Genomic DNA, 20,461 nt, shown 5'->3' on the forward strand with positions numbered 1-20,461 from the left:
GTCTTGGACAAGAGAACACTCTTCGCCACATCATACCACCTGAACATTTGATGCGGGTCACCACCTCCGTTCTTCAAAACGTTCCTGCCGAGAAGACCTATGTTCGCCCCGTGCTCCAAAGTTTTGAAATGCAGCCACTCTTCTTTGATTGCTGGGCTTCCTGGAGCCCATAAGACCAGGCAGCTGATCTCCTGTCACTACTGGTTCTCTCCTTCTCCCGACTGTGGTACGGCAGTGGACGCCAGAGCCCACATCCAGTACCACTGCCCCTTTGGCTTCTCTGAGCGCCTTACCTTACTGCGCTCCTGCTCCCTGCTGTCTGTCAACATAATCATCATCATAATGAGCATTACTATATAAGAAATAATAAATATATATGTATAAAGATAAGTGAAAATACTATAAACATGATTCTAATTAAGTTGTGAAAAACGCAGACCACACTATAATAGTGGTCAAAAAAGTGATAAGGTTATACTGTGATAAGTCAAATTGTGAACATATAAGTGTATCACTATATAAAGCCGAAAAAACAAACAAAGGAAAAAAAGAATAAAAATCGCAAAAAAACGTGCATAATGTGAATAGTGGTAAAGGGATAAATTTCCTTAAGAAATATATCTGCATGCAAAAATATATTATTATATATCTATATATATAAAGTGAAATACATATATATACACACCCGTATTTCATAATATAAATAGATAATTATTCACCATGTGCAATAAAAATTTCATGATTCATCCCATAATCTTTCAACATAATATAACATGTAATTTCCCATCCAAATCAGAGCGCTTCTCATGATGTTATCAACTTCATTCCCCATAAAAAGTCCCAAGGATGTCCACTAGGAGGTAACTTTTGTAGTCTCCGTATTCCAGACGAAAAAAATTTTTTAAAATAAGAAAAAAACTAAAATAGTAAGAAAACCTGTAAAAAATATATTTTCACAGGATAAAGAAAGCAGGAAAAAAAAAAGAAGACAGGAAAAAATAAAAAACAGATATTAATACAAGGGTTCAAAGAAATGAAACAAAACTACAATTCTCGTTCATGCCCATAGGGGCCAGAGTACCTTAGTGTGTGGTCCCAGCGCTCCATTGCTCCTGCCCATGTTTTCTGCTGTCTGCGGTTCAGCCGTGAGTCCTGCTGTGCGCAGCCTCCCTGCAGGAGAGTTCCAACGGGCAGCTCAGGTGCGAACCCAGAAGGGGGACAAAGTGGCGATGGGAGGCGGCAAATAGACACGGGTGGATGATTGTGCCAAGGGTGAGGTTAAGAGCTGAAGTTAGCTCTCTGGGTGTGGAGGGATGCCAATGCTTGAGAGGTCAAACTTTGGCGTTCTTAAAAAGGGGTTCTCAGAGTTTGATGAAAATATTCAATGGTGGCTGAGGTGTAGGAAGGGAACCAGCTCTGGACTCCCTACATAAGTAAAGTGATAGTCCGGCAGTTGCAGATAACTGGGAAGGGTGAACCTGGAGCACACAGGGCTTTAGTCATGTGCCTGTGAGCCATTGTGAAGTTGGCTGCAGGTAAAACTTGTGTGCCACTTTATGTGAGGCTTCGAGGACTGCCTCTGTTCTGCAGAGGAATGGTTATAATGGTGGAAATGGTTTATGGGATATCTTACTGTAAAAGATTTGGGGGATCTCGTAAGGAGTACGAAGTCAAAAATATACATCTTTTTGTATTTAAAGTGTTACTGTCGTTATAACTTTCAAAATCTAAATCAACAGTAGATGTGATATAAAGCAAGTTTGCCATATACATTTATTATTTCCTGAAGGCAGCTATATAACAGCTATACTTACTGTATGCAGGTCCAGTCCCATGAAGGCTGTTATATAACAGCTATACTTACTGTATCCAGGTTGAGTCTCCTGAAGGCTGCTATATAACAGCTATACTTACTGTATCCAGGTCAGTCTCCTGAAGGTTGCTATATAACAGCTATACTTACTGTATCCAGGTCAGTCTCCTGAAGGTTGCTATATAACAGCTATACTTACTGTATCCAGGTCAGTCTCCTGAAGGTTGCTATATAACAGCTATACTTACTGTATCCAGGTCCAGTCTCCTGAAGGTTGCTATATAACAGCTATACTTACTGTATCCAGGTCCAGTCTCCTGAAGACAGCTATATAACAGCTATACTTACTGTATCCAGGTCCAGTCTCCTGAAGACAGCTATATAACAGCTATACTTACTGTATCCAGGTCCAGTCTCCTGAAGGCAGCTATATAACAGCTATACTTACTGTATCCAGGTCCAGTCTCCTGAAGGCAGCTATATAACAGCTATACTTACTGTATCCAGGTCCAGTCTCCTAAAGGCAGCTATATAATAGCTATACTTACTGTATCCAGGTCCAGTCTCCTGAAGGCTGCTATATAACAGCTATACTTACTGTATCCAGGTCCAGTCTCCTGAAGGCTGCTATATAACAGCTATACTTACTGTATCCAGGTCCAGTCTCCTGAAGGCAGATTTTCTGACTTGTGCTGGTTGTAAAAAACAGAATTAAAGAAGAAGTCCTGCAAAATTTTTTATTAAAGTCTTGTATTGCCCTCCAAAATTTATACAAATTACCAATAAACACTTATTACTGGAAATGCTTATAAAGTTCTTTTTTCCCTGCACTTACTACTGCATCACGGCTTCACTTCCTGGATAACATGGTGATGTCACTTCCTGGATAAAATGGTGATGTCATGACCCGACTCCCAGAGCTGTGCAGGCTTTGGCTGCTGGAGAGGATGATGGCGGGGCGATGCTCGAGTCCCTCCAGTGCCCTGTGTCCCTCAGTATCCCCCTTCCATCATCCTTTCCAGCAGCCACAGCCCGCACAGCTCTGGACGTGACATCACCATGTTATCCAGGAAGTGAAGCCTTGATGCAGTAGTAAGTGCAGGGGAAAAAATCACTTTATAAGCATTTCCCGTAATAAGTGTATATTGGTGATTTGTATAACTCTTGGGGGGCAATACAATACTTTAATAAAAAATTTCGCCAGACTTCTCCTTTAACACAGGAATTCCGGCCAATACAGAGAGTCACGAATGTGTCCATCAGTCACATGACTGCCTTCTCTCTGTGAGCGCTCTGATGGCCTGGGATACACAGGACTTCCTGTTTTCTGACTGTTTAGTGTTCTTTGAGAAAAAGACATTCAGAAAACAGGAAGTGCCGTGTTTTCCTTGATAACTAAAAAAAAAAAAATAATGTAAATTGCAAACTTGCTTTGTATCACTTCTACTGTTGATTTAGATTTTGAAAGTTATAACGACAGTGACACTTTAAACAAAATGGCTGCCGTGGCCAATTCAATCCATCCCATAGTCATGTCTTTATTACTACTCATGGGGGTAAGAAAGCAAGGGACTCGGCAATACCAATGTCAAGTATTGTGTCTTCTTATTGCGAAAAGCTGACACTTTTATTTTCTCATTTGGAGTTTTGCAAAATTGGACAACTCTCCAAAAGCCTGAACCGAAATAAAATCTCACAAACCGCAGCCACTCCTGTGTATCCCACATCGGGGTACAGTGCGACAGATAGACTCCATTCCAAAAACACAGGTAAAAACAGGCACAGGACTTCAGCATGAGAGGAGCAAAATGGGAAAAAAAAACCTGATAAAAAAGACACTACGTATTACAAGGCCGGTAACCTGCTGCACCTGAGGAAGAGGTCATTTCGGCCTAGTAATGCGTAGTGTCTTTTTTATCAGTATTTTTTTTTATTAAAATTTTCTATTTATCTATTCATTTATTTTTTAATATCTACTAAAATGCACAATGCACCAGCTTTCCACCTGTGATTATGGTTATGTGTGTGGACACTTTGCAGACACGTGTTGTTCAGTTCTGTAATATAGAAAAGGATTCTAGAAAAAGGAGCAGACTGAAGTGTAATTTTCCAAACATACCATTTTTATTAACAGCTTCTTATTTTGTGCCCCCCCCCCCCCCCCCCCCCCCCGATTTTCTGTAGATGTCCAGGACATTCACAAGAAACATCTTCATGATAAAACCGAGAGACTACTAGAGAACAAACCTCCAAGATGTCACCAGGAAGAGGAAAGCTTCTCATTGGCTACGCGTTATGTGAACCTCATCATTGTCTCCACTGATCAGTTTAGGAAACACTCTGAGAATGAGCTCATAGAGATCGGGGGAAGACATGAGGAATTTTTAAAGAAAACCCGAAATAAATTACAAAACATTTCCCCCAACAAGATGTTCCGCTGGTGTCACCGGTCCAGACTAGTACCACACATGGTGATGGTGAGCGGAGTGCCGGGGGTAGGGAAGACCACGCTGATGCAGAAGTTTGTCTATGACTGGGTGAGGGGCGATCTCTATCAAAGATTCTCCTTTGTCTTTTTCTTCAAATTCCGGGAGATGAACAGCCTGGATGAGGTTAGTCTGGAGACCATGATCCTCCAACAATACCCGGATCTGGAGAAGCTGATCCAGGTCATCTTAGAAGGTCCAGAGAAACTTCTCTTTATATTCGATGGATTAGATGAAAGCAATCATACAATGGATTTCACATCACATGACCTGTGCTCTAATCCTAGAGAACGCAGACATTGTGGTCAGATTGTGGTTAGTTTGGTGAGAAAGTCTCTTCTTAATGGTTGTTCTGTCCTGATGACCAGTCGTCCAACCAAACTGGCATCAATTGATTGTGATGTTTTCGAGAGAATAGTAGAGATCACTGGATTTTTTCCAGAAGAACGACGTACGTACTTTGAAAATTTCTTCCCTGATCCTGATCTGGCAGAAAAGGCTTTTACTTATGTGAAGCAGAATGACACGTTGTACACGTTCTGTTACCTCCCGTCCTACTGCTGGATCATCTGTACAGTGTTATCCAGGAGCTTCCAGACAACAAGTAGTGACCAGCCGGTGACGTTATTACCCAAAACAGTCACCCAGCTCTTTGCCGTATTTGTCGCCAACATTCTGGCCAATCACAGCCTGGACAAGAGTGACGCTCAGAAGGTCCTGCAGTCCTTGGGATGGATGGCAGAATATGGAGTCATGAATCATATGATTATTTTTGATGATCGAGATTTAGGTTCTTTCCATGTGGACAATAAGTCAAAGCTCTTATCAAGTTTTCTGATGGAATCGGAGGATCCTGTGTCCTATTCCTTCTTACATCTCACTGTTCAGGAATTCTTCTCCGCCTTGGTGCATTATACTGATTATTCTCCTGAGAAGTTACAGGAATCACTAAATAAAGCCAAATCCTACCCTGATGGACGTGGTGAGATATTCCTCCGTTTCCTGTGTGGTCTATCAGATGGCACCACAAGGTCAATGCTAACTGGATACCTGGGAAGTCAAGCGACTCAGGCCTCCATAGATGTCATCACTTGGCTGAAGAACTTCATTCTTGAAGAACAAAGGTTGAGGGAAACTAAAAACAACAAGCAAGATCTTCTCAGGACATTGTTCTATCTGCATGAATCCCGGAATAAGGCTCTAGTGCGGGAATCTTTACAGTCATACAGAAGATTAGGCCTTTCTAAAGTTCACATGTCTGCTCTAAACTGCACAGTATTAGCATTCATTTTGGAAACCTGCACAAATTTAGAAGAACTCGATCTATCTGGATGTTCCTTAAACCCTGAAGGATTAGAGAGACTTGCACCATCTTTACTTAACCTGCATAATCTGAGGTAAAGTACTACATTTTGTCATACTATGGTATTAAGGGTCTAACAAAAGGCTGATAAAATGTATTGCATTTTCTTTCATACCTGATAATGAGTGTTTCTATGATGAAATAGACCAAGTCAGATTCCCTGTGAATGTTAGTTAGGAGATGGAGCAGTAGATCAAGGGTCTTGTTTATGTAAATGTAGATCAAAAATATTTAACTGGTTATTCCAATGCTAAAAATATACCTCTTATTCACAGCATAGGGAAAAAATGCCTGTGTAATGGGCAGCATATGTGGACTTGCTGTGCTATTCAACCAGTATAACTTTGGGCCACACTAGGGAGTGGGGACTCAATGTCCTCTAGGTCTCATCCTTTATCCCGAGCAAGGATCTGGAGGCTGGACTTCTGTGGTTGTGAGACACCTGGTTGCTCCACAAGCATGGTCCCAGTGTGAGCAGTAGCTGCAAGGCACCAGAGGATAGGCTGGGAAAATGTAGTCCTCTAGCCCGGTTGTCAGTAAGAGAGTCAACATGGTACCAGGGATGAGATGGTAATTGTTGTCAGACAGGCAGAGGATTAGGGCAGGTGGCTTCAGAGGCAGGTTAGCAACAGGGGAGGCAAACAGTACAGACGGGTCAGGTAGGCAAATGTAGTCCAAGAAACAGGAATTGGTCAGGATACATGGGATGACAGAAGAATTACAAAACACACCTTTGCTTGAAAAGCAAGGATCTAACAATGCTCAGGCAAAGAGAAACAGGTGGGGCGAGTTTAAATAGGTGCAGGTGAAACTGGATTGGCAGTAGGCAGAAACAAGTGGAGCTGTTGCCCCTTTAAATTCACAGCAAGCAGCCGCACATGCACCCTGTTGGACAGAGGTAGCATTGCAGTGGCAGCCGGAAGTCCGAAAAAGCAGAAAAGGAATTGTCATGAAGTGCAGCAGAGGTGCAGACAGAATGAAGTTGACAAGCAGGAGCGGAACCCGGATGGCACTGTTGGCGATAAGTGATAGGGATGCTGCCTGGTGGAGTTACAGTACTTTCCCCTTCACGCCCCCTTTGCTTATACCTGAGGCGAACAAGAAATTTCTTAAGCAGAATCAAGGCATAAATGAATTCTTTAGGCTCCCAGGATCTTTCTTTGAGTCTGTAATTCTTTCAATCCACCAAAAAGTATCGTTCCTTTAACTACCTTACAATCCAGGATGTCCTTCACCTCGTACTCTCTCCATCTGTGGTAAAAGGTGTGCATGAAGCTAGCTTGGAGTATGTGTTGAGAACCAAGGGTTTGAGGAGAGACACCTGGAAGGGATTTGGAGAGAAGAAGAAAGTTTATATTTAGTAATAAGCAAAGTGTCCTCCAGAACCCAGAAGTCAACTATACCCAGCGATCAGAGACAATGTGAAATGGCAGACCATGCAGGAGAAACATGTGTTCCCCAAAGTGGTCGGGCACATGTGTTCCCCAAAGTGGTCGGGCACATGGCCACCTAAAAAGAGGAGTAAAGTGCAGAAGATCAGTGATAAAGTCCATGGCTACATGCTGCCAAGGTGTCACTGGCATACTTAGAACTGTGTCCCCAGGAAAAGATCTGTCTTCGATTGGTGGAAGGCACAAATGTTTTCACCGGGGGGATATCCTTGATCAAGACTGAAGCTATGGCTACCAGCTGAGCATGGTTAATGGTACTGTGGCTTCTTTCACAATCTGAAGGAACATGAGAGTGCATCAGTTCTGGAATTTCTTTTTGTGGACCAAAAATGTAGCTTGAAGTTGAATTGGGCAAAAAAGAGTGCCCATCTGATCTGGCGAGGGTTTAGGCACTGGGCTGTCTGCAGATAAGTAAGGTTTTTGTGGTCGGTGTAAATGACCACCAGTTGAGTAGCTCCCTTTAACCATAGCTTAATGGCCAGCAGTTTTCTGTTCCCAATAGAGTAGTTCCTCTTGGCTGTGAAAAGAGCTTGGAAAAAAATTTGCAAAAAATTTTTTTCTGCTGAAAAATTTCTCCTGCATCAACAGAGGAGACATTGACCTCCAAAAAGAATTGCTTGAGGATATCAGGGTGGTGCAGGACAGGTGGTGCAGGACAGGTGCTCACACAAAACACCTCTTTCACTGGAGGAAAGCAGCACTGATAATGAGTGCAGAGGAAGATGGTACTGCAAATGCGCGTTGATCTTACTACGTCCTTAAGCACTGCCTCATCTCAGGACTTTTAGAAAGGACCCTTAGGCACTCAGACTTTGCCGTCCACCCTCTTCTTAGGCAGGGTATAGATAGGCACAATGAGGGATGAGAAATTGGTTGATTGGATTGGATGATTGGCCAGTAAAAATTGGCAAAGCCGAGGAACTGCTGGGGACATGGCCAGTTCAGGGCAGCAGATTGTTTCTCTTGATCCTTCTGGAGCCCTGCATCAGATAATAGTCCAGTGAAGTCCAGAAACAGTACGGAGGTCCTCTCAAAGACATATTTCTTGGTGTAGAGTTTATATTCCCTTAAGACATGATAAACTTGTCTCCAGTGCAAGGCTCTATCCGGGGAGTATATCAAGATGTTATCTAGATCACGACATATCACCACGCAGATGTAGAGCAAGATATGGTTGACAAAGTCATGAAAGAGGGCTGGTATTCATAGTGACTGTCATGGCTGTTAAAAGCGGTCTTCCACTTGTCGTTCTTGCAGATCTGGATCAGGTTGTAAGTAATGATCTTTGCTCGACGTGAATCAGTAACAGGGGATATCCTTTTTTTTTTTTTTTTTTTTTAAATCAAATAATTTTTATTGAACATTTTTCAGTTTTACAGCAAAAGAACCCCACCCTCCCCCACCAATACCCACCCACAACCCAACCACCCCCCAACAGTATGTCATACAATGGTAGTTGTCTCAAAGAGAGAAATGTACATCAATAATACACAACTAGGACATAAAAACAGTATTTCAACCATAGGATTTAACATAAAAACTTACCCCGACAGGCAATAGGTCCCACCCACACAAAACATTCATACCATTTTTCATTCCAACACATATCGAGAGCTATAACTCCAGAAAACGTTCAGTTGTGGTGCCAGTGGTTTAAGGCCTACTTATCATGGTCGCCCGATTCTGGTCAGCTAACAACAGAAATGCCTCCATGGGATTACGCTTGAAGAAATGAGACGGTAGATCTGGAGTGTCCACCCACGGACCCCATATAGCTTCATACTTGTTCATTGCTTTGCTCTTTTTATATATCCCTTTCAGGATATCTATTTTTGACTGTGATCTTGTTTAATCTAGGTTAGTCAATGCAGGGCCTAAGGGAATGAATGGTCTCTTTTTCTGCACAAATTAAAAACTACCCCCTCTCTAATTTCCCCTTGATGTACTCTGACATGGCCTGGGTCTCCGAGAGAGAGGGCAGGCCTGTCCATCTGGAGGCATAGTTCCCCACAGCAGGCCTAAGAGGCGGTCATATAGATGGTGTGGTAGCAGTGTCTCAGCCTCCTTCTTTCTAAAGACATCTGAATAGAGCGATAGAACATTTTGAGGAGGCAACCCTGGCATGCTCTCTGGTACCAGTGGATGGGATAGAGGTCGGATTTCAGACAAGCCGGAGAAACGACATGATGAGCCCCATTGCAGGACTTGACCAGAATGCCATTTGATAACAGGTGCATACTTTCATAACCAAGGTAAACCCAGGATCAAGGGATTTACAGAGTCCGGCAGAATATAAAAGTAGCTTCTGAGAGACTTTGTCAGTCTAGGGCCATTACTCCTACTAGTGCTAGATTATGAAGTTTCCTGGCTTCTGTGGAAAGGAGCAAAGCATGTGGCCCTTGCCCCCAAAATACAGACACAGGTTCTAAGCTCATTGCCGTAGCTCCCTAGCATTCACTCCTCTGAGGCAGCAGGGGTAGGAGGCTGCATGGCCTGCATACCTGTCAGTACAGGTCCCAAAGTTGATCAGACCATTCCAGGGTTGATGGCTAGGCCTGACCAGCTAGCTCATCTTTGATCCTCAGCAGGCCTTCCCAGAACGCTGCCAGTTGGACCTTGTCATTAAAGGAACCGGATGGCATACTAGCCCACAATCTGCAAAGCCTGGCATAGGAGGAGCAGATGTCACACAGAATGCACAGCCCAGTTTCTCGAAAAACATCCAGAAAGTGGCTAAAAACACTGGTTCAAAAAAACCTCAACAGGACTTAGGATTACCCATCATAGTGTTAAGGCAGGGAAAGCTGGACACCTGTAGTGCCTTGGTCAGGCTAGGAGGAGACTAGGACTGCTGGAGGCACTGTGAACTTATGGTTCCTCTGGAAGTGAAGTGGAAATGGCAATACGTCCTGGCGCTTGCTTTGGCATTTCATTTTCTGTAGGAGGTGTTGTACAGTCTATGTGCCCTCTATGTCTTCAGCCTTTATGCTGCTCCAGGATGTGGAAACTGGACTTCTGCGGCTAGAAGACACCTAGTCGCTCCACAAGTCACTCTAGGTGTGAGTAGGAGCTGGACCTCAAGGACTAGACAGAATTGGTGTGAGGGACCAAGAGAACGTAGTTGGCAAGAGTCAGCACGGCACTATGGATGAGATGGGAAATGTTTTCATTGCTTTAATACCTTTTTAGTACATTTATACATTAAAAGAAGCCATATGTTTGAAAGAATTTAAACGTTGCTGTGTTCTCTATGGGGAGGGCTCAGCTAGAGAGCTCTGTATATTATATTTTATATTACTCCCCGACCCCTCTCTCCACAGACATCATCTGTTATTGAGGGTTGAGAGAACTCCATACACCTTATTCCGTGAGCATAGAAAATGAGGGTAGTTTTCTTGCCTTCATCCTCAGCGCACTGTTAACAATAAGGCTATGTTCACACTACATAAGTTTCCGGCCATAGCGCGTTCCGTGAATAAGCGGCCGGAGATTTATGTAGTTTGCGTACAATGCAAAGTATATGATCTACGGCTGCACAGTTCACACTACGTAAGAACTTACGCCCGGATCGTACGCAGCGCCGTAAAAAATGAACCAGACCATTGTTTGAGGACGGAAATGCTGTAACTTACGCCCGTAGCGTAACATGCGGTCCCGTACTGAGTGGTGATTTCTTCATTTTTGCACTTTGCTTTGCCGATCCAAAAGGTTCTGTGGGGTGTCCGGGGCTAGGCGAAGTTTTCCAAGTAAAATACCGCTGTCAGATCGCTACGTACGGCGCTCGGGAAGCGTAAGTAGAATAAGGGCGTAAGTTCGCGGACCGTACGTAGCCGGCCGCAACTTACGTAAATCCCCGGCCGGAGTTTCACACGTATATGTCCAGCCGCGAAAAATATGCGACCGGACATATACGTAGTGTGAACATAGCTTAAATCAGCAGAGGAGGTAATTTTTTTTTTTTAACATTTTTTAAAGGGAACCTGTCACCCCCCGTGCCGGGGTGACAGGCTCCCGACCCCCCGTTAGAGCCCCCTATACTCACCTAATCCCGCCGGGTCCCGCTTCTGGATCCGGTCGGGTGACGGAGATATCAGCCGCTGCAGTCCGGCGCACGCGCTGAGAGATGAGTCCAACGCTCATAGATAATGACGGAGCGCTGGACTCTCCTGTCATTCTCTATGGGTGTTGGACTCATCTCTCAGTGCGCGCGCCGGGCTGCAGCGGCTGAGATCTTCATCACCCAACCGGATCCAGAAGCGGGACCCGGCGGGATTAGGTGAGTATAGGGGGCTGTAGCGGGGGGTCGGGAGCCTGTCACCCCGGCACGGGGGGGTGACAGGTTCCCTTTAAGGTTATGACAGGTAAACTTAAATAAATCTTCTATTTCATTTATACATAATTAGGTGGAGGTAGCATAACCACCCTCAGTGCATCCTTCCTCCCTGCCGCCCTCAGTGCATCCTTCCCCCCTGCCGCCCTCAGTGCATCCTTCCTCCCTGCCGCCCTCAGTGCATCCTTCCTCCCTGCCGCCCTCAGTGCATCCTTCCTCCCTGCCGCCCTCAGTGCATCCTTCCTCCCTGCCGCCCTCAGTGCATCCTTCCTCCCTGCCGCCCTCAGTGCATCCTTCCTCCCTGCCGCCCTCAGTGCATCCTTCCTCCCTGCCGCCCTCAGTGTATCCTTCCTCCCTGCCGCCCTCAGTGCATCCTTCCCCCCTGCCGCCCTCAGTGCATCCTTCCTCCCTGCCGCCCTCAGTGTATCCTTCCTCCCTGCCGCCCTCAGTGCATCCTTCCCCCCTGCCGCCCTCAGTGCACCCTTCCTCCCTGCTGCCCCCAGTGTATCCTTCCTCCCTGCCGCCCTCAGTGTATCCTTCCTCCCTGCCGCCCTCAGTGCATCCTTCCTTCCTGCTGCCCCCAGTGCATCCTTCCCCCCTGCCGCCCTCAGTGCATCCTTCCTCCCTGCCGCCCTCAGTGCATCCTTCCTCCCTGCCGCCCCCCAGTGCATCCTTTCTCCCTGCTGCCCTCAGTGCATCCTTCCTCCCTGCCGCCCTCAGTGCATCCCTCCTCCCTGCCGCCCTCAGTGCATCCTTCCTCCCTGCCGCCCTCAGTGCATCCTTCCTCCCTGCCGCCCTCAGTGCATCCTTCCTCCCTGCCGCCCCCCAGTGCATCCTTCCTCCCTGCCGCCCCCCAGTGCATCCTTCCTCCCTGCCGCCCCCCCAGTGCATCCTTCCTCCCTGCCGCCCTCAGTGCACCCTTCCTCCCTGCCGCCCTCAGTGCATCCTTCCTCCCTGCCGCCCCCCAGTGCATCCTTCCTCCCTGCCGCCCTCAGTGCATCCTTCCTCCCTGCCGCCCTCAGTGCATCCTTCCTCCCTGCCGCCCCCCAGTGCATCCTTCCTCCCTGCCGCCCTCAGTGTATCCTTCCTCCCTGCCGCCCTCAGTGCATCCTTCCCCCCTGCCGCCCTCAGTGCACCCTTCCTCCCTGCTGCCCCCAGTGTATCCTTCCTCCCTGCCGCCCTCAGTGTATCCTTCCTCCCTGCCGCCCTCAGTGCATCCTTCCTTCCTGCTGCCCCCAGTGCATCCTTCCCCCCTGCCGCCCTCAGTGCATCCTTCCTCCCTGCCGCCCTCAGTGCATCCTTCCTCCCTGCCGCCCCCCAGTGCATCCTTTCTCCCTGCTGCCCTCAGTGCATCCTTCCTCCCTGCCGCCCTCAGTGCATCCCTCCTCCCTGCCGCCCTCAGTGCATCCTTCCTCCCTGCCGCCCTCAGTGCATCCTTCCTCCCTGCCGCCCTCAGTGCATCCTTCCTCCCTGCCGCCCCCCAGTGCATCCTTCCTCCCTGCCGCCCCCCAGTGCATCCTTCCTCCCTGCCGCCCCCCCAGTGCATCCTTCCTCCCTGCCGCCCTCAGTGCACCCTTCCTCCCTGCCGCCCTCAGTGCATCCTTCCTCCCTGCCGCCCCCCCAGTGCATCCTTCCTCCCTGCCGCCCTCAGTGCATCCTTCCTCCCTGCCGCCCTCAGTGCATCCTTCCTCCCTGCCGCCCCCCAGTGCATCCTTCCTCCCTGCCGCCCTCAGTGTATCCTTCCTCCCTGCCGCCCTCAGTGCATCCTTCCCCCCTGCCGCCCTCAGTGCATCCTTCCTCCCTGCCGCCCTCAGTGCATCCTTCCCCCCTGCCGCCCTCAGTGCATCCTTCCTCCCTGCCGCCCCCAGTGTATCCTTCCTCCCTGCCGCCCTCAGTGCATCCTTCCCCCCTGCCGCCCTCAGTGCATCCTTCCTCCCTGCCGCCCCCAGTGTATCCTTCCTCCCTGCCGCCCTCAGTGCATCCTTCCTCCCTGCCGCCCTCAGTGCATCCTTCCCCCCTGCCGCCCTCAGTGCATCCTTCCTCCCTGCCGCCCTCAGTGCATCCCTCCTCCCTGCCGCCCTCAGTGCATCCTTCCTCCCTGCCGCCCTCAGTGCATCCCTCCTCCCTGCCGCCCTCAGTGCATCCTTCCTCCCTGCCGCCCTCAGTACATCCTTCCTCCCTGCCGCCCTCAGTGCATCCTTCCTCCCTGCCGCCCTCAGTGTATCCTTCCTTCCTGCCGCCCTCAGTGCATCCTTCCTCCCTGCCGCCCTCAGTGCATCCTTCCTCCCTGCCGCCCTCAGTGTATCCTTCCCCCCTGCCGCCCTCAGTGCATCCTTCCTCCCTGCCGCCCTCCAGTGCATCCTTCCTCCCTGCCGCCCCCCAGTGCATCCTTCCTCCCTGCCGCCCTCAGTGCATCCTTCCTCCCTGCCGCCCCCCAGTGCATCCTTCCTCCCTGCCGCCCTCAGTGCATCCTTCCTCCCTGCCGCCCTCAGTGCATCCTTCCTCCCTGCCGCCCTCCAGTGCATCCTTCCTCCCTGCCGCCCCCCAGTGCATCCTTCCTCCCTGCCGCCCTCAGTGCATCCTTCCTCCCTGCCGCCCCCCAGTGCATCCTTCCTCCCTGCCGCCCTCAGTGCATCCTTCCTCCCTGCCGCCCCCAGTGCATCCTTCCTCCCTGCCCCCCCCCCCAGTGCATCCTTCCTCCCTGCCCCCCCCCCTCAGTGCATCCTTCCTCCCTGCCGCCCTCAGTGCATCCTTCCTCCCTGCCCCCCCCCCCCCCCCAGTGCATCCTTCCTCCCTGCCCCCCCCCCCAGTGCATCCTTCCTCCCTGCCCCCCCCCCCCCCCAGTGCATCCTTTCTCCCTGCCGCCCTGCTGCCTCATGAATACTCATCCAGTGCTCTGCGGTGATATCACAACGCCCATCACTGTAAGGTACCACATGATTAGTTATTAGGATTGGCTGGTGGGATGGATTGGTGCACCGCGGGTGGCAGTCCCGGTCACAGTGCGCCAAAGCACCTCATTTATATGTTGATTTAACAAACATGGCGCTGAGGATGAAGGGAAAACTGAGGGGGAGATTTATCAAACTGGTGTAAAGTGAAACTGGTGCAGTTGCCCCTGGCAACCAATCAGATTCCACCTTTTATTTTTCAAACAATCTGTGAGTAATGAAAGGTGGAATCTAGTTGCTAGGGGCAACTAAGACAATTCTACTTTACACCAGTTTAATAAATCTCCCCCTAAGGGCCAGTTCACATGGAGTAAAACTGTCAGAATTCCGCAGTGGAACTCTCCTCCGCAGAATCCCGCCATCCTCCATGTCATACAGGCAGTCTATGGTAGGGCTGGCACCTCCTCTCTCCGCGCGGAAGAATCGACATGTTAATTCTTCTGAGCGGAGAGACGGTGCATAGGCCCTCCCATAGACTGCCTGTATGACACAGAGGCTGGCGGGATTCCACGGCGGAGAGTGTGAACTGGCCCTAAGAGTCTTCTAAGCTGCTGTTTTATTATCTTTCCATCACTTCATTCCAAGCGCCGTGGCTTTGCATTCAAGTAGCTGTATGGTGGCAGGCTTTTCTGGGATTAGTTGTGGTTTTCAGTGCAACAAACCAAGCTTTACTAGCCAGGGCCATTTTCTGTACAGATTTTATACTAACACTCTATGGACGTGTCAGCCACATTTCATCTCATTGTTACAGATTGGATAATAATCATCTACTGCACACGTCCTGCACCCAGCTGGCATCTGTAATAAGGAATAACCAGTCCCTGAGGATACTTGACCTGTCTGGTAACCGTCTGTCCGGTTTTGGCTTCACTGACTTGATGGCCGCTCTGTCCAGTCCAGCCTGCAGGATAGAGGAATTACAGTGAGTATAAGAGATGTGGACAGGCCTGAGCCATGTGCCGCAACACACATACATGGAGTTTATACTATTTTATGCTCCGCACCATTGTTATGTCTATAAGATATACTGCTCACTGCAGCATAATAGCCCCAAACCTGTTACTACTCCCTGAAAAGGGGTAATATATGGAAGGCAAGGTATAAAGCTATAAATGCTGCCCATTCTACAGATTGTATACTAACATCACCCATATCTCATCATCTTATTCTTACAGATTGGAGGGTGATGATCTATTAGTCACTTCCCGAATCCCGCTGACCTTTGGAATAAGAAATAACCAGTCCCTGAGGAGACTTGTCCTGTCCTATAATTCCCATGGTCATCATGGTCCTTATTTCAGTGACTTGATAAACGCTCTGTCCAGTTCAGCCAGCAGGATAGAGATATTACAGTGAGTATAAGAGCCATGTGCGGCACAAGTTATGCTATTTTATGTTCCGTTCCATTCTTATGTCTATGCGTCCTTTTCACATCCTGATACAGACACAAATGAGCTCCGGTCAGCTAAATTGGTGCTCCTTTGCAGTGCCTTTATGCAGAGAGATATGCAGATGGGCACCGAGTGACACCAGATCAGTGACGTAGGCCCCACTTAGTGGGCAGAGTTAGCCATAGGGGAGACACATAAGGTATCTTAACAAGTTGCAATACAGTTTTTGGCTATAGTTGCGCTTACCTTACTACTGACTGATATCCTTACTAAATTACAGAAGGAGAAGAAGAGTAGCCGCTCAGAGTGGATAGGTCTTTCCCATTCTTTCCACTACCACAGCCTCACTGTGTTGTTTTCTAGATGGACATGGCTGAGGTGAAGGTGCTGAGACAAAATAAAAAAATAAGGAAAAGTCATTTGCATAAAGTTAAGCACAGGGGACCTGGCCTCCTGGCCAGGCCCTGGAGTAGGCCGTATGTAGGAGCTTGCTCTCTGTACACTTTCTCAAAAACACACTGACTGAAATCTGGCCCAAACTAGTTTTGCTGATCCTAAATACCCCAGGGGGAGCTCTGTGATTTGGCAGGAATACTCTAGAAGGTCCTAAACCCTGGTTTGTGGTAGGTGTGAGGTACCGAACTCAAGGATTGGACAGGCAAATAGTGGCATATAGTGCAATCATCAGAAAATACAAGTACATAGTTAACCCTTTATAACCCTTTTTACTTTTCCTTCAGCTGTGCTATACAAGACATAGGATACAGTGACACCTAGTGGAGGGAGTAGCAAAGTACTGTCCTTCAGCCCAGAATATACTTGACAGCGGTCCCGACCTATAGGTGTGCTGAGAATAGCTGTGCCACACCCGCTCTGGGATGCCACACCTTTTTTTTTTATTTTTTTTTATTTTACTACTGTGGGGAGTAAACCCCGAATGCCTATGGTTAGCCCGGAGGCTTAAAACGTAACTTTTAATATATCTATATCATAAAAATGAAAGTCTGTCTGTCTGTCTCGTATAGACTTCCAAATGCCTGAACCGTTTGACCCCAAATTTGGCCCACAGATACTTTGGGTGCCCGGGAAGGTTATTGCGAAGGTCCCGTCCCTGCCAGATGTACAGGAGGGGAGGGGGAGGGGGAAGAGTGGCACCCCATAGAGATGAATTGGAAAATCTCCACACTGCAAACACAGGTGATATAATTAGCTGCAGCTCCCCAGAGAAAACGGCAGTTGGAGCCTTAGCAACCAATAGGATTACTGCTTTCATTTTCAAAGGGAGCTGGAATCTGAATGGTTGCTAGGGCAGTTGCCTCACAACATCCACAGTAATAACTGGTAAACCCCCTACTCCATCTATACAGTACATGTATACAGGGCCCCCTACTCCATCTATACAGTACATATATACAGGACCCCCTACTCCATCTATACAGTACATGTATACAGGACCCCCTACTCCATCTATACAGTACATGTATACAGGGCCCCCTACTCCATCTATACAGTACATGTATACAGGACCCCTACTCCATCTATACAGTACATGTATACAGGGCCCCCTACTCCATCTATACAGTACATGTATACAGGGCCCCCCTACTCCATCTATACAGTACATGTATACAGGACCCCCTACTCCATCTATACAGTACATGTATACAGGGCCCCCTACTCCATCTATACAGTACATGTATACAGGGCCCCCTACTCCATCTATACAGTACATGTATACAGGACCCCCTACTCCATCTATACAGTACATGTAAATAGGACCTCCTACTCCATCTATACAGGTATACAGGGCAGTATTACCAGCTGCTGCTGCCCTAAGCACTAAACCTGAAGACGCCCCATCCTTACTCACCAATTAGCATCAGGACTGGTAGGTAATGGCTCCATACGTCACATTTAACACCGCTACACCAGACCTGACCAAAACCACCACACCAGACCTGACCAATACCGCCATACTGTGACTGGATAACAACTCCATACCAGACCTGATACCACCATACTGTGATCGAATAACACTGTCATACCAGACCAGACCAATACCGCCATACTGTGACTGGATAACACCGCCACACCAGACCTGACCAATACCGCCACATTATGACTGGATAACAACTCCATACCAGACCTGATACCACCATACTGTGATCGAATAACACTGTCATACCAGACCTGACCAATACCGCCATACTGTGACTGGATAACACTGCCACACCCGACCTGACCAATACCGCCATACTGTGACTTGATAACACCGCCATACCAGAACTGACCAATACCGACACACTGTGACTAGATAACACCGCCATACCAGACCTGACCAATACCGCCATACAGTAACTGGATAACACCGCTATACCAGCCCTTACCAATACCGCCATACTGTGACTGGATGAATCTGCCATACCAGACCTGACCAATACCACCATACTGTGACTGGATAACACCGCCATACCAGACCTGACCAATACCGCCTTACTGTGACTGGATAACACTGCCATACCAGACCGGACCAATACCGCCATACTGTGACTGGATAACACTGCCATACCAGACCTGACCAATACCACCATACTGTGACTGGATAACACTGCCACAGCACCTCCACCAACTCTATACTACAGGTATACAGAACCCCAAACTATACACTACAGATATACAGGACCTCCACCAACTCTATACTACAGGTATACAGCACCACGGCCGCTGGTGCTAAGCTAGTGAACAATTGTTCGATCGAATTTTCCAATACTTGACAAACAAACGATAAGCACAAAACTTGTTTGCTTTCTCTGTCCGCTATAATTTCTCTCCTACTAGTCTCTCAGGTTGCTCCTAACGCTGAGAGATGCAAACGTGTCCTGGCTGGATTACGCTGAATGTCTCAGAACATGCGATTTGGTATACTCATAGCTCATGTCCCCCATAGTAAATACCCATATCCTAATCTAAAAACATACTGCTGCCTATTACTGACATGTTTCACCAACTCGCTGGCTTTCTCAAAGGATTATAGCAAGTATTGGAAAATTCGATCGAACGATTGTTCACTAGCTTGGCACCAGTGGCCGTGGTGCTTCTATTCTGATCGCTATCTCTTCCTATAAAGAGTTATAACCCCTTCTTCACCCTAGAGCATGGGTCTCCAAACTGCGGCCCTCCAGCTGTTGTAAAACTACATTTCCCATCATGCCTGGACAGCCAAATCCAAAGCTTTAGCTGGCCAGGCATGATGGGAGTTGTGGTTTCACAACCGGAGGGCCGCAGTTTGGACACCCATGCCCTAGAGAGGTAACAATAACCCTATCCGATTTTAATTCACTACTGCACTACATTTGTTCTAAGCAAGTTCTCTTTTATGCTGTATATATATTAAAAGTTAAGTTTTTTTTTTTTTATTTAATTTTTATTAAATTTTGCATTATTACAACAAGGCCTGCAATTGGCCCTAAACAATAACAATAAAGAAACAGTAAGACATACCCATGTACATCAGCCATAAGGAATACGCAGACTTAATATTTCTCCGGGTGAGCGGGTAGACAAATAAACAGATAAACAAAATTATTTTTCGAAGGGCGAGGAAGTCCATTGTTTTCAAAGCTTTAACATCTTCATATTAAACAGAAGAAACAGGAGATAGAAAGGTTTCATAGGAACATTGTGAGTTTACTCTGTTGACAACTTCTGAAATTTTGTGAGGATCGGGCGACCTCCATTTGTGTGCCAATGATAGTCTAGCTGCAATTAGAATATGGTGTATGGTGGTATGGGTGGGAAATGAAGACAGGTTAATGTCTAGTATAGCAAGTGCTGGACAATACAGAACTTGAATCTAATAAAAAGTTGCCCTACATGCAGAAATGGGAAGAGGAAATGGGCACTTCCTTTACATGTGAACAATGGTCTTCGGCCGTTAGACAAATCTCCCAAAACACCAAATGCAAAAATCATGTAGAACTTATGCGTAAAATACACTTAAGATGGTATCTTACACCTGCAAGATTATCCCACATTGTCCCCAATCACTTCAATTTGAGTTGGAGAGGTTGTAACCAAATTGCCAACCAAACACATATGTGGTGGTCATGTCCCATTATAACACATTATTGGAATGAAGTGTTTGATCTAATCACAAAAATTTCCTCCTCTATTTAAAAGTTAAGTTTTAGGCCCCGTTCCCACTGAGAAAAACTAGTGGAATTCCGCGGCGGAATTGTCCGCCGCGGAAAGCCGTTAGCCTCTCGCTCATAATGGGAGTCTATGGAAGGCGCGCGCTCATGATCTATCCGCGCTGAAGAATGAACATGTTCCGCTAGTTTTGCTCAGTGGGAACGGGCGCTTAAGCCTCCGGGCTAACCATAGGCATTCAGGGTTTACTCCCTACAGTAGCAACTAACGTGCCTCCTGGACTCGGCTGGGATCCCCCTCCCCCTTCACTGTAATGTACTTGGCACTTTGCGGGCACAGGGAGAGGTAAGTAATGTTTGTTTATTATGTTCTCCCCTACCCATACCAGCTGTGAAATTTAGTAAATCGCCTGACTTTTCCTTTAAGAAGGCCTGGCTCACAATCTCCATTTTGGCCATTTTCAAAGGTGTTGGATGGGGTTGAGATCCGCACTCTGTGAGGCCAGTCAAGTTCTTCCAGACCAAACT

At 47.5% G+C, this 20,461-nt stretch overlaps 1 protein-coding gene across 5 annotated transcripts in view; it reads left to right on the forward strand.

Moving 5' to 3' along the window:
• The window catches only part of LOC138771458 (NACHT, LRR and PYD domains-containing protein 12-like), a 98,868-nt gene that overhangs the window by 70,609 nt on the left and 7,798 nt on the right, over window positions 1-20,461 (forward strand). For all 5 annotated transcript variants that reach the window (XM_069951163.1, XM_069951165.1, XM_069951162.1 and 2 more), the window contains 3 exons: window positions 3,998-5,696; window positions 15,146-15,316; window positions 15,570-15,746. In XM_069951163.1, coding sequence (XP_069807264.1) covers window positions 3,998-5,696; window positions 15,146-15,316; window positions 15,570-15,746 — 2,047 coding nt within the window. The remainder of the gene's footprint in view (window positions 1-3,997; window positions 5,697-15,145; window positions 15,317-15,569; window positions 15,747-20,461) is intronic.

The sequence above is a fragment of the Dendropsophus ebraccatus genome, chromosome 13, assembly GCF_027789765.1.
Source record: "Dendropsophus ebraccatus isolate aDenEbr1 chromosome 13, aDenEbr1.pat, whole genome shotgun sequence".
NCBI classification, from domain to species: Eukaryota; Metazoa; Chordata; class Amphibia; order Anura; family Hylidae; genus Dendropsophus; species Dendropsophus ebraccatus.